The following is a 17,379-nucleotide window of genomic DNA, read 5'->3' as shown; positions in this document are numbered from 1 at the left end:
TTGTTACCAGCGGTATACATAACACTTTCTTCTCATTGTTTGCGTTAACAAAGTGTGGAATTTAATGTGTGTGCCAGTTCATAGGATCGTAATTAATGTGCAGGATCGTCATAGCTAATATGACTTTAGGCCGTGCCTGATGAAGTCTGCTTTTCCTAGTGTTACACAAGCCAGATAAAGCTTTGTTAGTTTATCGTCTTTCAGAAGGGACGATATCATCACTTTGGCCAACAGAAATCTACATATTGTACCAGATGGCGTATTTGTGAAATTTATGAACTACATTGCACTGGAGACAGACAGAGAAGGTCAGTAAACGTTTTACTTTGAACTTTTAAAAGTTGATATAGGATTTCATATCTAAAAACAAATCTCACTCGCTATGTAAATTTACAAAGAAATTATCTATGTGCGTCAGCCATCTTACCGGAACGTTTCGTAGCAATTTTTTTAGAATGACGTCATCATGTAGGGGATAATTCGTTGAGATTTAAACCTCGTGTTGTTTATCGCTATATTTACTCACTTAACTCTATCAAATCTATCAAGTTGTCAGTGTGTGCCTTTCTTCCTTTCTTTTTTTTTTTCTAATTTAGGAAAGTATACAATTTTATAATTTTAGACTTTCCAAAATTATGCATTTGTAACTTGTTTGAACAATTTCTCTTTGTTTTGATCGAGCTATACCACAGTGTAATTACCAAGTGGGTCATTAACCAGCGTACTGTACAGCACTGCACAAGATACAAATTGAAGGGGACATAGTTGTATGTTGTCTCTATGTTTCGTTAAAATATCAAGTAATTGTCAAAAGGTGTTATATGTTGTGTTAATACACAATAACAATAACACGTTACTTCAAATACTTTCTTTCAATAATGTCTTAATCTTTCACATTAACAATTTGTGTGAAACTTTCTTTTCTTTGTCGATCTATTTCGTCTTTTTACATATATATTTCAGATAAAAAAAGTTTAAAAGTTAGTTTCATAATTGATATTGAAAATCGTATTTAACTCACAAGCGATGTAACGATGGTAGAATATGGACAAAATTTACAGAGAGCACTGAAAGGCACGTTCCCAGACAAGAACAAGGTTAACGACAACTGAACCACCAAGCATGCAAACAAGCATAAAACATTCCCAGTATATATATATATATATATATCTCAACAGGCCACATTCAATTGGTTAATATAGACAACAAGATTATATTTCTTCATCAGGAAAGTTTGAGGAATAGTGATGTATATATGCATTGGAAAACTTTCGGGCCGAGTTCCCAGGTTACAACATATCACACATCGCACACCAAACCCTGTCTTCTTTTTTCCAGAACAGAAGCAATGTTTGCTTTGTATCGGACTTTCCGTCCACCCAACAAATATTACCATATGAGCACAATGTTCACGGGAGCGGTGATTACTCAAGGAACCTTTTATTTATTCCATAACTCTAAAATTCCAAAAGCTTGTCAAATAAGCAAGACATCCCAGTCGGTCACATTACTCAGAACCGCCGAGTAATTGAAAGCTGGGCGTCAAGCAGAGAGCAGCTAGTAGATGGTCTCGTTCTGAGCACAAAAACAATAAAGTGGTGGGTTAAGTGGGAGCTGCAATTAATTTTGGTCGCGTTCGCTTTGATGTGCTAAAAAAGAGAAAGGCGCGAAATTAGTTTCCTATTTCTGTAAGGACAAATACCGTAATGTGTCGTTTATTCTTCGGATTAAATCTGCGAACGAGAAAAAAACCATGCGAGAATCTAGTTACATGTACAATTTGAATTTGAAAGAGCCGAACATTTTCAGTTAATCTAACTACGGTCACTTATGTAAGGTATTTAAAATCTGGTAGTATTACCCAACACTCAACAAAGGACTAAGTAGGTTAAATGTATTACTGTTATATGTGACGTCATAGATTTTCAAACTTTCCAGCAGGATTACAAATCTTTCGGGGATCACTATCTAAAACAAAACACAAGATGAAGCAACAATTCACACATTCGTATCATTATGAAACGACGTCATTCAAATGTTAATAATATGTACTCATAAAAATTTATAAAATAAATGAATACACAAATAAATTCAGAGTATCGATAACAACTTTATTGGTTTCACTATTTGGTATGCCGTGGCATGGACAGAAACGAAGGTAAAATCATAGTATAATATTACTCAGTTATGGAAAGGAGGCCGATGTTTTTATAGATGAACAATATTTATTTTAAGTAGGGCGAAACATGTATTGATGAGCAAACTGCTACATGCGTTAGAAAATACTATGAGTCAACAGATGTTCTCATGATCGGGCTGAAAGAATGGTGGATGTAGCAAATCTCCAAACGGACTGATAATTATCGGCATGTTTTAATTCAATATTAACTCTATTGATCCCAATGGGTCGATATAGATGTATAACTACATACAATACAGTGTATTAATCTCATGCTATACGTTGACTCGGGTGAAGGATTCAGTGATCAATTGATAATGAAGTCTGTATATCATTAACTTAATCGATACACAATCGGTCTTTATAACCAGCTGTTCAGTTTTAAATACATTTTATTTTTTCTATATTTTTCCTCTATTTTTTAAGATTAATGACCTGTTTCGTAGTTTAATGTTTTCATGCATCATTGCTAGAATATTCCTTGGTGTGTATGCATGGCTTGACGCGGAAAATACGTTAGAACTGGGTCGATGTTGTGTGTAGGTAGGTGTGTGGTACACAGGCGCTATAACCGCGTCCGCAATGGCGACTTAATGTTACTGTATTGATAGTTGTCTATGAATGAGGAAATAAAGACCAGACACTAATGGATGATACGATTGTTTTCTCGGAAATATTGGTGTTGTAACATTACTAACCTGTACAGTAATACAAGCCCACAAATTGGAACTTACAACGTCAACATAGGTAAGCGTTCCCTTTCCTCCGTGTGATGTATTTTCCTCTGCATAACCTTGCACTGCAGTTTGCACGACAAATTGTCACTGAAGAGAATGTTCACGATAAGGTACTTCCTTGTGTAGTATATATATACTATATTTTATACACATGATGATGGTACATTAGTAGTTTTATAACAGCAATATTTATAAACCGAAAAAAAGTTGGTATTTTAAGTTCTACCAATTAAGATTTTACTTAATACTAGCTTCCAAGAAAATTATTTAAAACGTATTTTTGAAAGTTACGATGTAGAATGCCATACATTGTGTCGTCACAGTGTCAGTGATGACGTAATACCCCTTGTTACCAAGAGGTATCTCAAAATAGAAAAATATCAGGTTATCATAAGAGTGGAAGAGAGGTTACCTAAGTATATAGATATTGACAAAGAATTAATTTCCTCTGTAATTGAAAATAACTAATTAAGACATACATTAGTATAGTTAGGATAGTGTGATATCCCTCTGATTCTGTTATCTAACATCATGGAGATTTCTATCCTAGTGTGTAGGAGGAACAGATATTGAAAATGTCCTTCATCTGAACTACGTCTTATTTTGGTACAAGTCTCAGGTGGGATAACTCATGTGGTTTGGTTCTTTATTCCTTACATATGATTTTTCGTATCAGCTGTGTTTCTAGTCCATAGATTTGAATAGATTTCTTACAATAGAGGGTTTGTTATTATTTCTAGTACGTCAAATGTGTAAGAATTGTTTTTTGTTTTGTTTTTGCTATTTCTTACTTTCCCCTTTGCCTTTATATTTGAAATGCCTTATCTTATTTTCCTAGTACTTTTGCGGAAGTCGCCTTGTAATTTTTTTTTTATACTTTGCTTTAGTTTAATTTGAGTTTGAATTAAGACTCTGTTGACCTGTCGTCACTTTCTTTTATTGTTTTTATCTAAGCTAATGCTTTAATAAGCTTCAAATGAATAAATCTAATGTATATTATTTGTTCAAACGGTAAGTTTCTTTACAGATGTTAAAACGCGGATACCGGATGGTTTTATAGCGTGTATTATTTGAAGTATGCACTTATACATAAAAGGATGCCATACGCAATACACACATGTTTACAGTTACTATTTTAAGTACACATCAAAACATTCACGTAGGTTAGCATGATACGTACATATTCATGTGAATGTATCAGAACTTACGAAAGACTATCATCTCGCAAATCGCGTTCGGGATGAGATAGTGATCTTGTTAAACACGTAATATCTTTTTTCAAAAATGATCATTTTCTGGCTGAATTTCGTAGGAATATTTAATACATTAATGTATTAAACTGACAACGTGATGACTGTTGTATGGTACAGGGTATATTTTTTGACAATAGAGAGAAAATATTTAGTATACAACACTATAATTTTGCAAGTATTGTGTATATGTATTTGTATACTACCGTGTGTGTATGTAAGTATAGTGTCGAAGTATATGTGTGGAAATAGACAAGCTTTATTAGTATGTGGTTATGTACGTGTACACGAACACGATTGTATATTGAAACCATTTTTATTCTGATATATGTTAAGTACAAATGTTGGACTGATCAAAGTGGTGAGGATCTGTGTTAAACACTGCCGAGACATTGAATACAAACAGGGTTATTCGATTGTTACCTATTTGTACTGATGACGTAGACAATCGTACTATAGTTTAAATACAATGTACTTTATTTGACTTTAATAAACTCGGTCAGCAGACCTTTTGTCTGATGTGTTCTTTCACAATGTTTTGTCCACATAATGATAAACGTACATAGTTCTGTTTACACTAGGAAATATGCCATCCATGTGTGGTTTTAAAGCAATAGTTTACGTTTTCACTGGTAAATAGAGCAAATCAACACCCGAGAAGTGAATATAATTCTCATAGCAGTTTGACGGATAAACGCCCCACTTTAAGTACAGTAGACTAAGGTTGTGGTAAGGAAAGCTGTATACTATACATATTTATTTCACAATTGTACAGACAATAAAAAGTGATTTTCCCCTTTTTTCGAATATGTGCACAAACTTCTTTCAAATACATTATTGGATTTATAGTGTACATGATATGGAAAATATATATGTATTTGTTACACTGAATGCCAGGTAATACCTATTTATTGTTTATCACGTAAAACAATGTCGGGGACACAGTACTCCGTAGCGTTGACGTATTGCACTGGAAAATGAAAATCCAAATGCTTGGTAATGTTCTGATACATGTTTGTTTAATTCCTATGGCTAAATGTAACAAGGGATTAACATGACGTTTCCATAGCTTGGGTTAAACAGTCGTGAATCTCACAGATTTCTCCGACCTACGCCAAGCCAGAGAAAAGTCCTGTAGATCTAGCCACATTTGATTTGTATAGTCTGATGTTTACTTATTTTGAAGAAAGGAATCGATATATATTAAATATTAATCCCACAGAAATGGACTAAGTTGCCACAAGGCGATGTGACTAGGGTTAGATACACTCGTATAAACAGAATATACCAAATATTTTGTCGCTGTAAGCGATTTCCTTACTGGAATCAACGCCTCTTTTACTTGGTTTTGTAGTGTAAATCAGGGCCCGTATTCATGTAACCGTTCTCATGCTCAAGCATGAATTTTGTGCTCACCCTTACGTCTTGTTTAAATTAAAATTAATAAATAAGCTTATTTTGCCGAAGATTTAAAAACAATTTGGAAAGGACTTCAAGTCAAAGCTATATTCAAGGTTTAAATTTGACATTTGTATTATTTTATATTATTTAGGTAAATTATAAAAAAAAGTTTGCTGGAGCACAAAATCAATGCTTGAGCATGAGAATGGTTTCGTGAATACGGGCCCTGGTCTTTATTCTCAATGATATACGTATTTATGGATCGATATGGACGGAGGTCAGTTTCCTTTCATACCTAAGATTGAAAACAAGTTCCGGTAGGTCACTTTATCCCTAAGGATAAAAAGATTATCATATGTTACATAGTCGGACCCCCATTTTCAAACCTATACCAGAAAAAATACATACATGCTTACCAAACGATATTTTGAAATATCAAACTTATTTAAGCGAAGTTAGCCTTAATCATACATGTCCTATTTCTATGGACTTTGTTTTTAGACTCGTATTATGTTTTCATAATAATGATCTACCATTCTATTTATATCACATTGTCTGACGTTTAAACAAACGATAATTTCTACGTAATTTTTCATTCATGAAAACGTTACTGTAACAGTGTAAACAACCAGTTTTTTTAAAATTTTTTGTTGTTGTTATTGTCGCGTTGTCTACCTGAGCAACACGAAACAAAACTAGGCTCAGTAAAGTTTTGCTATGTACTTTATTTTTATACTCGGTTAGATACACTCGTAATTTTAAGTGTTTTGTTAACAAAGAGCCACACGTGACCAGCGCTAGTGACACACATTATATTATATTATATTACAATATATATGTAAACATTAAATGGACGTCTCTTTATGTCACAGCAATGAAAGGAAATTTTATCTTCGTTACTTCTGTTTTATTCTTATTTTTCATTTATTTTGTAAACAAAAAATATTCGCCCTGGTAAGTGTTACGTTTGTTACACGGGCGACCCCAGCCTATCCTGTATACAGGTAAACATTTATTTCCCGAGGCACCACTACTCGCCACATTCTGATGTGTGAACTTACAGAGGATAAGATTAATTAAAGCAGATCCAGTGTTCTTTCGAAAACTGTCTAATTAAAGATTACTTCTCTAATCACTGATCAATTTTAATGTTCATGTGATCGCTATTTAATAACTTCATGAATTTTCCGTTTCATTTTCAGTCCGTAATATAAGCCAACCATTTTACCAAACCGCACAAAATGTACGATCACACAGTTGTGCACACGATATTGTATCGTGCGTGTGTGCGCACGATGTATACACGAGGTTTGCACAAAGGTTTTGGTGCGTTGTGCGTTACCACAACTATCTTTTCTTATTTAATAATTGTTAAGTCAAGCAAGAAGTTTTTTATAACAACTGACAAGTTGCTTCGTCCTCGCTAAAATAAACGTATCATAATTTATAATAATGAGTAAATTGAAATCCTTTTCGTCTACTTATTTATAAACAATGTTATTTATCTAATTATGTTATATTTTATTTTACGATATTGTACTGGATCCAAAAGTAAACACGCTTACCCGGTCGGCAGAAATACTTGACTGACTGGTTTTCACATCACGTAGAGTGTACAGTTTCCATACCTGGCCTGTTACAGCTTATACATATGGAAGATCACACAGACCAGCCGCAGTGCCCTTTAACTTCACTTTTTTTCGTGCTCTTATAGCAGACTTTCTAAATCCATTATCTTGCTTTAATTACGATTTCAAATAAGTAATATGGGTGGAAGTGTAATATACCTATGTGAATAAGGAATGTTTTCGTTTGCTTTGACGGCCTTCCATAGAATATTCTCCTGAATTTAATTTTAAACCGACTCTAAAAACTTGTTGATCCTCAAGAACAACTCACTTAATACACGTGGTGAGGGCTTCCGACGGTATCAAACTATTGAATTATTAAGACACGTATCGGTAAGTGATTTTTAAATATTGTGTGTTTGTTTCGTAAAATAGATAAAACAAATATGTCAGCATCATACCACTCTATATGGTACTAGTGTATTATATTTCTGTGTATATTACTAGTCCCATAAATCTCTGTATAAAACAAGTGAATCACATCTCTGTGTATATTACTACCACCATAAATCTCTGTTTAAAACAAGTGTATCACGTCTCTCATTGTTATACTTGTGTGTCACACCTCTCTGTATGGAACTAGTGTGTCACACCTCTCTGTATGGAACTAGTGTGTCACACCGCTATCATATTTGTGTGTCAAACATCTCTGTAAAGTACGAGTTTCTCACACCTCTCTGTATGGTGCTGGTATGTCACAACTCCCTGTATGATATTGTGTGTGTAAAGTACACACACCTCTCTGTATGGTGCTGGTAAAGTATGATATTTGTGTGTCATAACACACCTCTCTGTATGGTGCTGGTATGTCACAACTCCCTGTATGATACTTGTGTGTCACAACTCCCTGTAAAGTACGAGTTTCTCACACCTCTCTGTATGGTGCTGGTATGTCACAACTCCCTGTATGATACTTGTGTGTCACAACTCCCTGTAAAGTACGAGTTTCTCACACCTCTCTGTATGGTGCTGGTATGTCACAACTCCCTGTATGATACTTGTGTGTCACAACTCCCTGTAAAGTACGAGTTTCTCACACCTCTCTGTATGGTGCTGGTATGTCACAACTCCCTGTATGATATTTGTGTGTCAAACATCTCTGTAAAGTACGAGTTTCTCACACCTCCCTGTATGGTACTGGTATATTACAACCCAATGCATGGTACTAATATGGCATTACATTATTGATGTCATATTCCTGTCATTATATCATCGTTGTATGTCAGCATGTATCTCTCTGATTACACTGATAATTATCGTGGTATTTGGGTCTCTATATTTCATAAGTTACACTTTGTCGTTACAATATCATTCTTGTTATACTATTAGGTTCTATTGTTTTCACTGCTGAATTGAAATTTTATCCCAAAAGTGCACAACTCCGACGATGAAATGATAACATTGTGAGGAACGGTGTCCGTCACTGGAACACATTGTTTACTTTCTGTACAGATGTCAAATAAATTTCTTGTGATGTTATTTCATATATACACTTGTATGTATTGACGTAGTTGAACCATCTTTACCTGTCGCTACCTACCATGTGTCTACTAAATATAACAGTTTGGATTGCTGTAAATAGTCATAATACCAAGACATAATGCAATACACATTGTCAAAAATCACCAAACGGGCAATCAACACATAGTGCCACATTGTACCAGAGCCTCACATCAGTCTTCAACCAAACACACATTATACCACATTGTAACGGAGCCTCACATCAGTCTTCAACCAAACACACATTATACCACATTGTAACGGAGCATCACATCAGCCTTCAACCAAACACACATTATACCGCATTGTAACGGAGCATCACATCAGCCTTCAACCAAACACACATTATACCACATTGTACCAGAGCCTCACATCAGTCTTCAACCAAACACACATTATACCACATTGTAACGGAGCCTCACATCAGTCTTCAACCAAACACACATTATACCACATTGTAACGGAGCATCACATCAGCCTTCAACCAAACACACATTATACCGCATTGTAACGGAGCATCACATCAGCCTTCAACCAAACACACATTATACCACATTGTACCAGAGCCTCACATCAGTCTTCAACCAAACACACTTTGTAACGGAGTATCACATCAGTCTTCAACCAAACACACATTATACCACATTGTTCCAGGGCCTCACATCAGTCTTCAACCAAACACACATTATACCACATTGTACCAGAGCCTCACATCAGTCTTCAACCAAACACACATTATACCACATTGTAACGGAGCATCACATCAGTCTTCAACCAAACACACATTATACCACATCGTAACAGAGCATCACTTCAGCCTTCAACCAAACAACACACATTATACCATATTGTAACAGAGCATCACTTCAGCCTTCAACCAAACAACACACATCATACCACATTGTAACGGAGTATCACATCAGCCTTCAACCAAACACATTATACCACATTGTAACAGGGCAACACATCAGTCTTCAACCAAACACACATTATACCACATTGTAACAGAGCATCCCATCAGTCTTCAACCAAACACACATTATACCACATCGTAACAGAGCATCACTTCAGCCTTCAACCAAACAACACACATTATACCATATTGTAACAGAGCATCACTTCAGCCTTCAACCAAACAACACACATTATACCACATTGTAACAGAGCATCATATCAGTCTTAAAATAAACACACATTATACCACAGCGTCACCAGACATCCACGTTATATAAATATATACATCATCACACACAGATACGAATCATAACAGGGCATCACATCCGTCATCAAACAAATAAACATTTTACAACAGTGTCATCTTACAACCACAAAGTCTGTATGTACATATACAAACCATACCAAAGGATTACATCATAAGCTTAAACTACATCCGTCACCATAGAGTCAATCAATAACATCTTGTAGGACGGGATCGATAGCAACATCTACAACAAAACAACATCTCCTTAAATGTAACCTAGATTAAAGACACAAATATAAAATACCATCATATATTATACTACAATACACTCAAAAATACATATTATACTGCATTACCATCACAAATACAAATTATACTGCATTACCATCACAAATACAAATTATACTGCATTACCACCACAAATACAAATTATACTGCATTACCATCACAAATACAAATTATGCTACAATACATTCTTAAATACAGAGTATCCTTCTGAACCATAACAAATACACATTCTACAATAACACATATATCCACAAATATGAAATACAATATTAGCATAACAAATACAATATGCAATGATTTCATCGCCTGATGTCATTATTAACACATACAGAAACAAGACCACAAACACAAAACAATGTATAAAAGCTTTAACGCCTAAGATTAAACTATTGATATTATTTGAGTTGATTCATGATATTGAAGAATCAACACTCGTGTATCACACACCAACAAGACAGAAGAAAACGTTGAACAAACAACCCGTCAAATGTCACGTTATGACCGTTTGATGCTTTACTAAAACCATATTAAGAACACTGGGAGAGATTCGTTTTTGCTACAATAAGTAGCTTTATTGTCCAGTTTCTCTTTGATTAGGATATACCATCAACATAATAATTTACAACAGTTTGATACAAGTTTAACGAAAAAAACAAGTAATGCATTTAAGGAAATGATGGGTAACTTCATTCAGTATGTGACTAGTGAATGTTTTGCTGGTTATATTATAAATCTGATCTAGACTATGATGAAGAATGAATTCATGCAGGAAGTTATATTAGCTTTAACATCAATTCCGGAAAATTCTGATTTAAAATCCAGAAATGTTTTAAGATAGTTTAGGAGATTTAAGAACATAACTTCCAGAAAAAAAAACACGAAAAAATAAATTACAATAATCTGTTTGAAACGTTTAAGAAATAGTAAAACCGAAATACAAAACTTCTGACATTGTTTTAGGAGTATGCGGGAACGTCGACTATCGGTGGCAGACACAGGATGGTCCTGGGCTGTCATGGCTGGCTCCTTCGGTGCCCATATGGTCTCCGGTTGCTTCTTATATGCCGTCGGAGTCATGCATAACGCCATTTTGGAACGATTCCAGGAGGACGTCGGTAAAACGGCGTGGGCTGCGGGTTTATACCTGGGGATGGTTTCACTGACAGGTTAGAATCTTTATCAGTAATTTGGTAATCCGTCATTAAGTATGCGCCCTACTTTTTATAGTAATGGCTTTGGAGACAACTACCAGCATTATAGGTTTCTAAAGAGGATTGTGAAAAAGACAAAAGAGAAAAGCGCACTTGAACAGAAATTAAGGGTTAGGTACAGCAAAGCCAAAGAATGAATGAAACCGCAACACACAGATATGTCAGTGATGCTTGTGGCCTGAAAGGTTGAAACGTAGAAGGTGACTGAGGAAACCAAAATTGTCGTGAGAAATATCAAATTGAAGTGAGGAGTTGCAGCAACCATACAATTCAATTAACTTTATAATTTTCATATATTGGAGGATTTTAAAAGAATGTCAAGAGTCATATTTTCATCATTTTTTTAAAACTTGTGTTAATATTGCCTGTAATGTAAACTGACCAATAAATGACTGGTGTATTTTGTACAGGTATTGTTGCCGGTGCCTTGATCAACCGGTACAGCTGTCGTGTGACCATGTTCATTGGCGCCATCATCATGTCCAGCGGGTTTGGTATCAGCGCGTTCGTCCCCTCGCTAGACTGGGTCATCTTCTTCTTTGGAGGAATCGGGGGTACTTCTATACACTAGCCATTCTCTCTGTTTGATTTGTGTACTGCCCTATGATCACTAAAACGCAAGCATTAAATGCACTTATTCTTAACCCATATCACAGGTATGTAGCTGTCGAATCTTTAACGCCTATCCAATAATTTATGGTTATATCTACAGTAAGTCAGGAGGACTATTATGTCTGCTCTTCTGTTCACTGCGTTCTGCTTATTATATCCCAGAAAAAGCTTCACTTCTTTTTATTTTCTCAATTACACCTTTCCCGCTATTATGATATGGCCCAATGGTTCTTACAATGAAGTTTACAACCGGAATGGCATGCAATACCGATGACTTGACCATTCAAACGAACAAACAAAATGTTTTTACGCTCTTAAAATCTTCTAGGTATTATTACTTAACTCAAACGGGTTTGCTGGTTTATCAGCATCGAGAAATACTTATCATTCTGGTCATTTGTATCGCGACTTCATACGTTGATATAACAAACTGCTTTTCAGCTTCTTGTTTCTGTTTTAGGCCTTGGGGGAGGATTGACGTATTCGGCCTCTGTGGTGGTCCTCGGGTTTAACTTTCAGTACAAGAGAAATATCGCCAGCGGAATAGCGGTGTCGGGATGTGGGGTTGGTACCTTTGTCCTCGCTCCGGCTGTAGAGGCTGCAAGAGAGACATATGGCAACAGAGGTGTCTTCTTAATTATATCAGGAATCGCTTTACATCAGGCGCTGTTCGGATGTCTATTCTTTCCCTCCAAATTAGAATCGGAACGAAAACAAATTCGAAATCAAAAGTCAATAGATAAAAAATCTGAAAATAGATTTGTTCTTTTAAGTACAATCTGCCATTCTTTCGCCATTTTAAGAAAGTTGTCATTACTTTGTTTTTGCATGAGTATGTTTTTTGCGTGTGTAGGAATATACCTTGTATATGTACATTTTCCCAGGTATGCTATAGAGATGGGCTCAACCCCTCTAAATGCGTCAATCTTAATGGCTATAAGTGGTTTATGTAATTGTGCAGGCAGAGTTCTAGCAGGAATGGCGGCTAATTCTGACAGTATAGATGAGAATTTAATGTATTTTGGATGTTTTGGACTACTAGGCCTGTCGACATTGCTATTCCCACTATATGGCCTCACGTATGGAGGTCAGCTAGCGTTTGCCGTATTTCTAGGATTATACTCTGGGTGTTGTTATTCCATCATCAACACACTGATTATTCAACTTGTTGGGATTGAGGAACTGGCCACAGGCTTTGGGATATGTATGTTCCTTTGTGGTATCGGCTCAATAGTAGGACCACCACTTGCAGGTATGTACAAATGATTAAATGTTAACAATAAATAATATGATTCAATTATTGATTAACAGACGACGTAAATTCCTGATTTTGCGAATCAGCCTTAAACATTGCATTTTAAAGTCGTTTGTGGTTTGGAGAATGAATGTTAGTTTGCAGTCTGCTCTCGCTTCCTTTTTTAGTGTAATGTGATGAACTATACGTTTGGTATGATGTTTCATCTGCTGATCAGTGCGATACCTGACCTGATTTTCCAGTATTATATTTATCAGTGTAACATGCCAGACTATGTATTATGGTGTTGATCAGTGTAATACGTCACTGGTCTTGTGGTACGATGTTGATCAGTGTAATACGTCACTGTTCTTGTGGTACGATGTTGATCAGTGTAATACGTCACTGGTCTTGTGGTAAAATGTTGATCAGTGTAATATGTCACTGGTCTTGTGGTACGATGTTGATCAGTGTAACACGTGACTGATCTTATGGTACGGTGTTTATCAGTGTAATACTTTGCCTGGTTTTGCGTAGCTAGATAGATATGATTTAATTTTTCATGTAGATCAATAACTGATTAATGATCATCGTAATATCTCTCTGTCATAAAACTATAGAAAGAAGTAAAATGAAAGTATAAATTGTCCTATAGAAATCCCATTTAATTATTGCACTCTCAGTGTAAAGGAAATTACGTTTTTAAATGCAAAGCAAGTATGTTTAAACAGTTTTTGAAATGTTTAAAGTCTGCACGTCTGTTAAACGTATGGAATGTGTTTTACTGTATGCTATATGAGAGAATGAGTATTTGTCTGGAGCATTACAAGAAAACTAGAAGTGGTATCAACATGAAACTTCATAGGTTGACAAATCTCAGTGGGAATGAGGGCAGTGAACATCATAATTATCTTATTGACCTTTGTTGTTTTTCATACTTACATACCTATTTCTGAAGACACTTGTCGTTTTATTGGCGAACTCGTTGTAACAGATTTCAAAATAGATTATTAATCATTAATAGATGATAACTTATCATCAACAGGCGCAATAGTCGACAATGGTGGGTCGTATGAAAATTCCTTTATTCTGGCAGGTAAGTACAAAGTACAGGTATTGTGTTTAAGAAACTAATTCTTAAGTAAGTCTTATAATTCTTCTAGAGGTCAACTGTAATGTAAGATATTTCATTCTAACGTGTACCACAGATATATTATACCACAGCTGCAAGTCTTCCATGTGTATATCAAGTGACGTGTGTGAATCTGTGCTTTTTGTTACGTCAAGACGCATTTTGGATGCACAGAGAAGTGGTACAAACAAAATAAAATAAGTACTATTTAATGCAAATTTAGATCATCAGATTATATGATACAGCTGTTTCGTCAGTGATGCGAAGAGCCTAAATTGTTGAAAGTTAGGTGGTGATAGAAGAATAACTGGTTGAAAATAGATGTAGCACAAGGAGACAAGTAAGGACATATACAGTGTAATACAACCATTTTGTCCTTTTAAGGCTTGTCAATGCCGCTTTTCGTTTGCATGTGATAGACACCGCCGGTCGACAGTTAGTATTCGAGGAATGCCGTTACCTGCATTCCGAGTTTTAAATACGTTCGCATTGTGGAACGGTTCAGAATATACACATGCACAAGACTCTGAAGTTATCTGATACAGGGACATTACGTATTCATTGACTTATGAGGCTGATGCACCTTCCCATTCAGATTTTGACATTTTATTGGTCATATAATAATAAAATGAGGTTGTACTCTACCCATAATACCAAAAATGTAGTCATTATCAATATGGAGTGATTTTAAATGAGCTTAGATATACATGTATACGCTGGACCGTGACTGCATTCAAAAGAATTTAAACATCGCCTGGGGGGTTTACATAGAGGACAAATAACCTCAAGATATGCCTTTTATCAATACGCTTACAGTTAAGTCGGATTATAACGGATACGCCGAGGAGGTGTAGCATTTTAACTGTATTTCAACCATTAATATATCTTTGATAACTTTCAGGATTTTGTATCACGATTGCTGCGATTTTAGGACTGATGATAGCTTGCTTCAACAAGACAGAACAACCGTTTGCTCATGACGATCAGGAAATCACCATAGAAACCAAAGACAATTTATTAAGACAATGTGGCAACATAACAAACGGAGAATCTTTTATAGAATCATATTCAGCTAATACAGATAACAGGACTTCTGCTGCATACTTAAATAGTGAGGAAGACGAGCAGGTGAATGGGTTATTACTCTGAGACAAAAACATGAGCCCAATCATTCTTAAGACATTGTTACAAAATATCTTATGTACAAACGATAAATATATTATATATAGGTGTGGGATAACACAACGTTACACGATGTGTGATATGTGCACGATGTCTGCACGATTTGTGCACGATAGGAAAATAGGATGAAATAAGCTAGTACACGTTTGTGCGTCCGTTGTGCAGTTCTATAGCACAGATGTTCGATTCTATCGTGGTATATATACATTTAGACACGACTTATTACTAAGTATGGAATAGGGTTTATTTATTTTCTAAATATATAATAGTACAACTAAGTATATTTCCTAATTTAGCCATTAATACATAGCAGCACTGAAAAGTTAGACACACTCGTAACTTTAAACGTTTTGTTTACAAAGAGTCACACATGACCGGTTTTAGCGTATGGACACATATATTCATTATATATGTAAACATTAAATGGGCGTCTCTTTATGCCACAGAAATTAATCATTTAAAATCGCATACTGCCAGAATGGAAAAGTTATTTCCATTACTTTTGTATTACTCGGTCGAGCCGGTACGGATCCAGACTTCTCACACACACACACACACACACACACACAACACATACACACACCCTCACACACACAACACACACACACAAATATATATAGTCATATATATACCCGCACAAATCCTATCGCACAATTGTGTACACGATACCGTATCGTGCGTATATGCGCACAATGTATGCACGATGTGCGCAAAATCTGCACGAAGGTTTTAGTGCGTTGTGCGTTACCACAAATGTATCATTGATTTTCTACATTTCTTATCATCTAACATTCCTTTCTTTTATAAAACATCATCCATTAAATCCATAGTGAAGACTTACATAAGTATTAATTATCTGAGACTGTCTAGGGTGTGGGTTGATTATCTGAGACTGTCTAGGGCATGTGTTGATTGTCTGAGACTGTCTATGACATGTGTTGATTGTCTGAGACTGGTAGGACATGTGTTGATTGTCTGAGACTGGTAGGACATGTGTTGATTGTCTGGGACTATCTAGGGCATGTGTTGATTGTCTGAGACTGGTAGGACATCTGTTGATTGTCTGAGACTGTCTACGGCGTGTGCTGATTGTCTAAGACAGGAAGGACGTGTGTTGATTGTCTGAGACAGGTAGGACATGTGTTGATTGTCTGAGACTGGTAGGACATGTGTTGATTGTCTGGGACTATCTAGGGCATGTGTTGATTGTCTGAGACTGGTAGGACATGTGTTGATTGTCTGAGACTGGTAGGACATGTGTTGATTGTCTGAGACTGGTAGGACATGTGTTGATTGTCTAAGACGGGTAGGGCATGTGTTGATTGTCTGAGACAGGTAGGACATGTTTTGATTGTCTGAGACCTTCTAGGACATGTGTTCATTGTCTGAGACTGTTTAGGACATGTGTTGATTGTCTGAGACTGGCTAGGGCGTGTGTTGATTGTCTGGGACTGTCTACGGCGTGTGTTGATTGTCTGAGACTGGTAGGACATGTGTTGATTGTCTGAGACTGGTAGGACATGTTTTGATTGTCTGGGACTATCTAGGGCATGTGTTGATTGTCTGAGACTGGTAGGACATGTGTTGATTGTCTGAGACTGGTAGGACATGTGTTGGTTGTCTGAGACTGGTAGGACATGTGTTGATTGTCTAAGACGGGTAGGGCATGTGTTGATTGTCTGAGACAGGTAGGACATGTTTTGATTGTCTGAGACCTTCTAGGACATGTGTTCATTGTCTGAGACTGTTTAGGACATGTGTTGATTGTCTGAGACTGGCTAGGGCGTGTGTTGATTGTCTGGGACTGTCTACGGCGTGTGTTGA

General features: G+C 36.0%; 1 protein-coding gene across 1 annotated transcript; it reads left to right on the top strand.

Moving 5' to 3' along the window:
* The first annotated feature begins 2,820 nt into the window (after positions 1-2,820).
* Positions 2,821-15,701, top strand: LOC132562811 (monocarboxylate transporter 9-like). The gene is made up of 6 exons (XM_060227583.1): positions 2,821-2,926; positions 11,145-11,350; positions 11,806-11,949; positions 12,468-13,259; positions 14,287-14,337; positions 15,275-15,701. Exons 2-6 carry the CDS (start codon positions 11,149-11,151, stop codon positions 15,520-15,522), a joined length of 1,437 nt encoding a protein of 478 aa, XP_060083566.1. The 5' UTR covers positions 2,821-2,926; positions 11,145-11,148; the 3' UTR covers positions 15,523-15,701.
* The last annotated feature ends 1,678 nt before the right edge of the window (positions 15,702-17,379 follow it).

The sequence above is a fragment of the Ylistrum balloti genome, unplaced genomic scaffold, assembly GCF_031769215.1.
Source record: "Ylistrum balloti isolate Yb309-2 unplaced genomic scaffold, AGI_CSIRO_Ybal_v1 Utg371516, whole genome shotgun sequence".
Classification (NCBI taxonomy): domain Eukaryota; kingdom Metazoa; phylum Mollusca; class Bivalvia; order Pectinida; family Pectinidae; genus Ylistrum; species Ylistrum balloti.
Note: the sequence above shows the minus strand (reverse complement) of the source record. Positions and strands in the feature narration are given on the sequence as shown.

Coding starts and splice junctions, on each gene's coding strand:
- LOC132562811 (XM_060227583.1), top strand. CDS start 11,149: ATGCGGGAACGTCGACTATCGGTGGCAGACACAGGATGGTCCTGGGCT. Junction 11,950..12,467: donor CTTCTTTGGAGGAATCGGGG/GTACTTCTATAC, acceptor TTTCTGTTTTAG/GCCTTGGGGGAGGATTGACG. Junction 14,338..15,274: donor AAATTCCTTTATTCTGGCAG/GTAAGTACAAAG, acceptor GATAACTTTCAG/GATTTTGTATCACGATTGCT.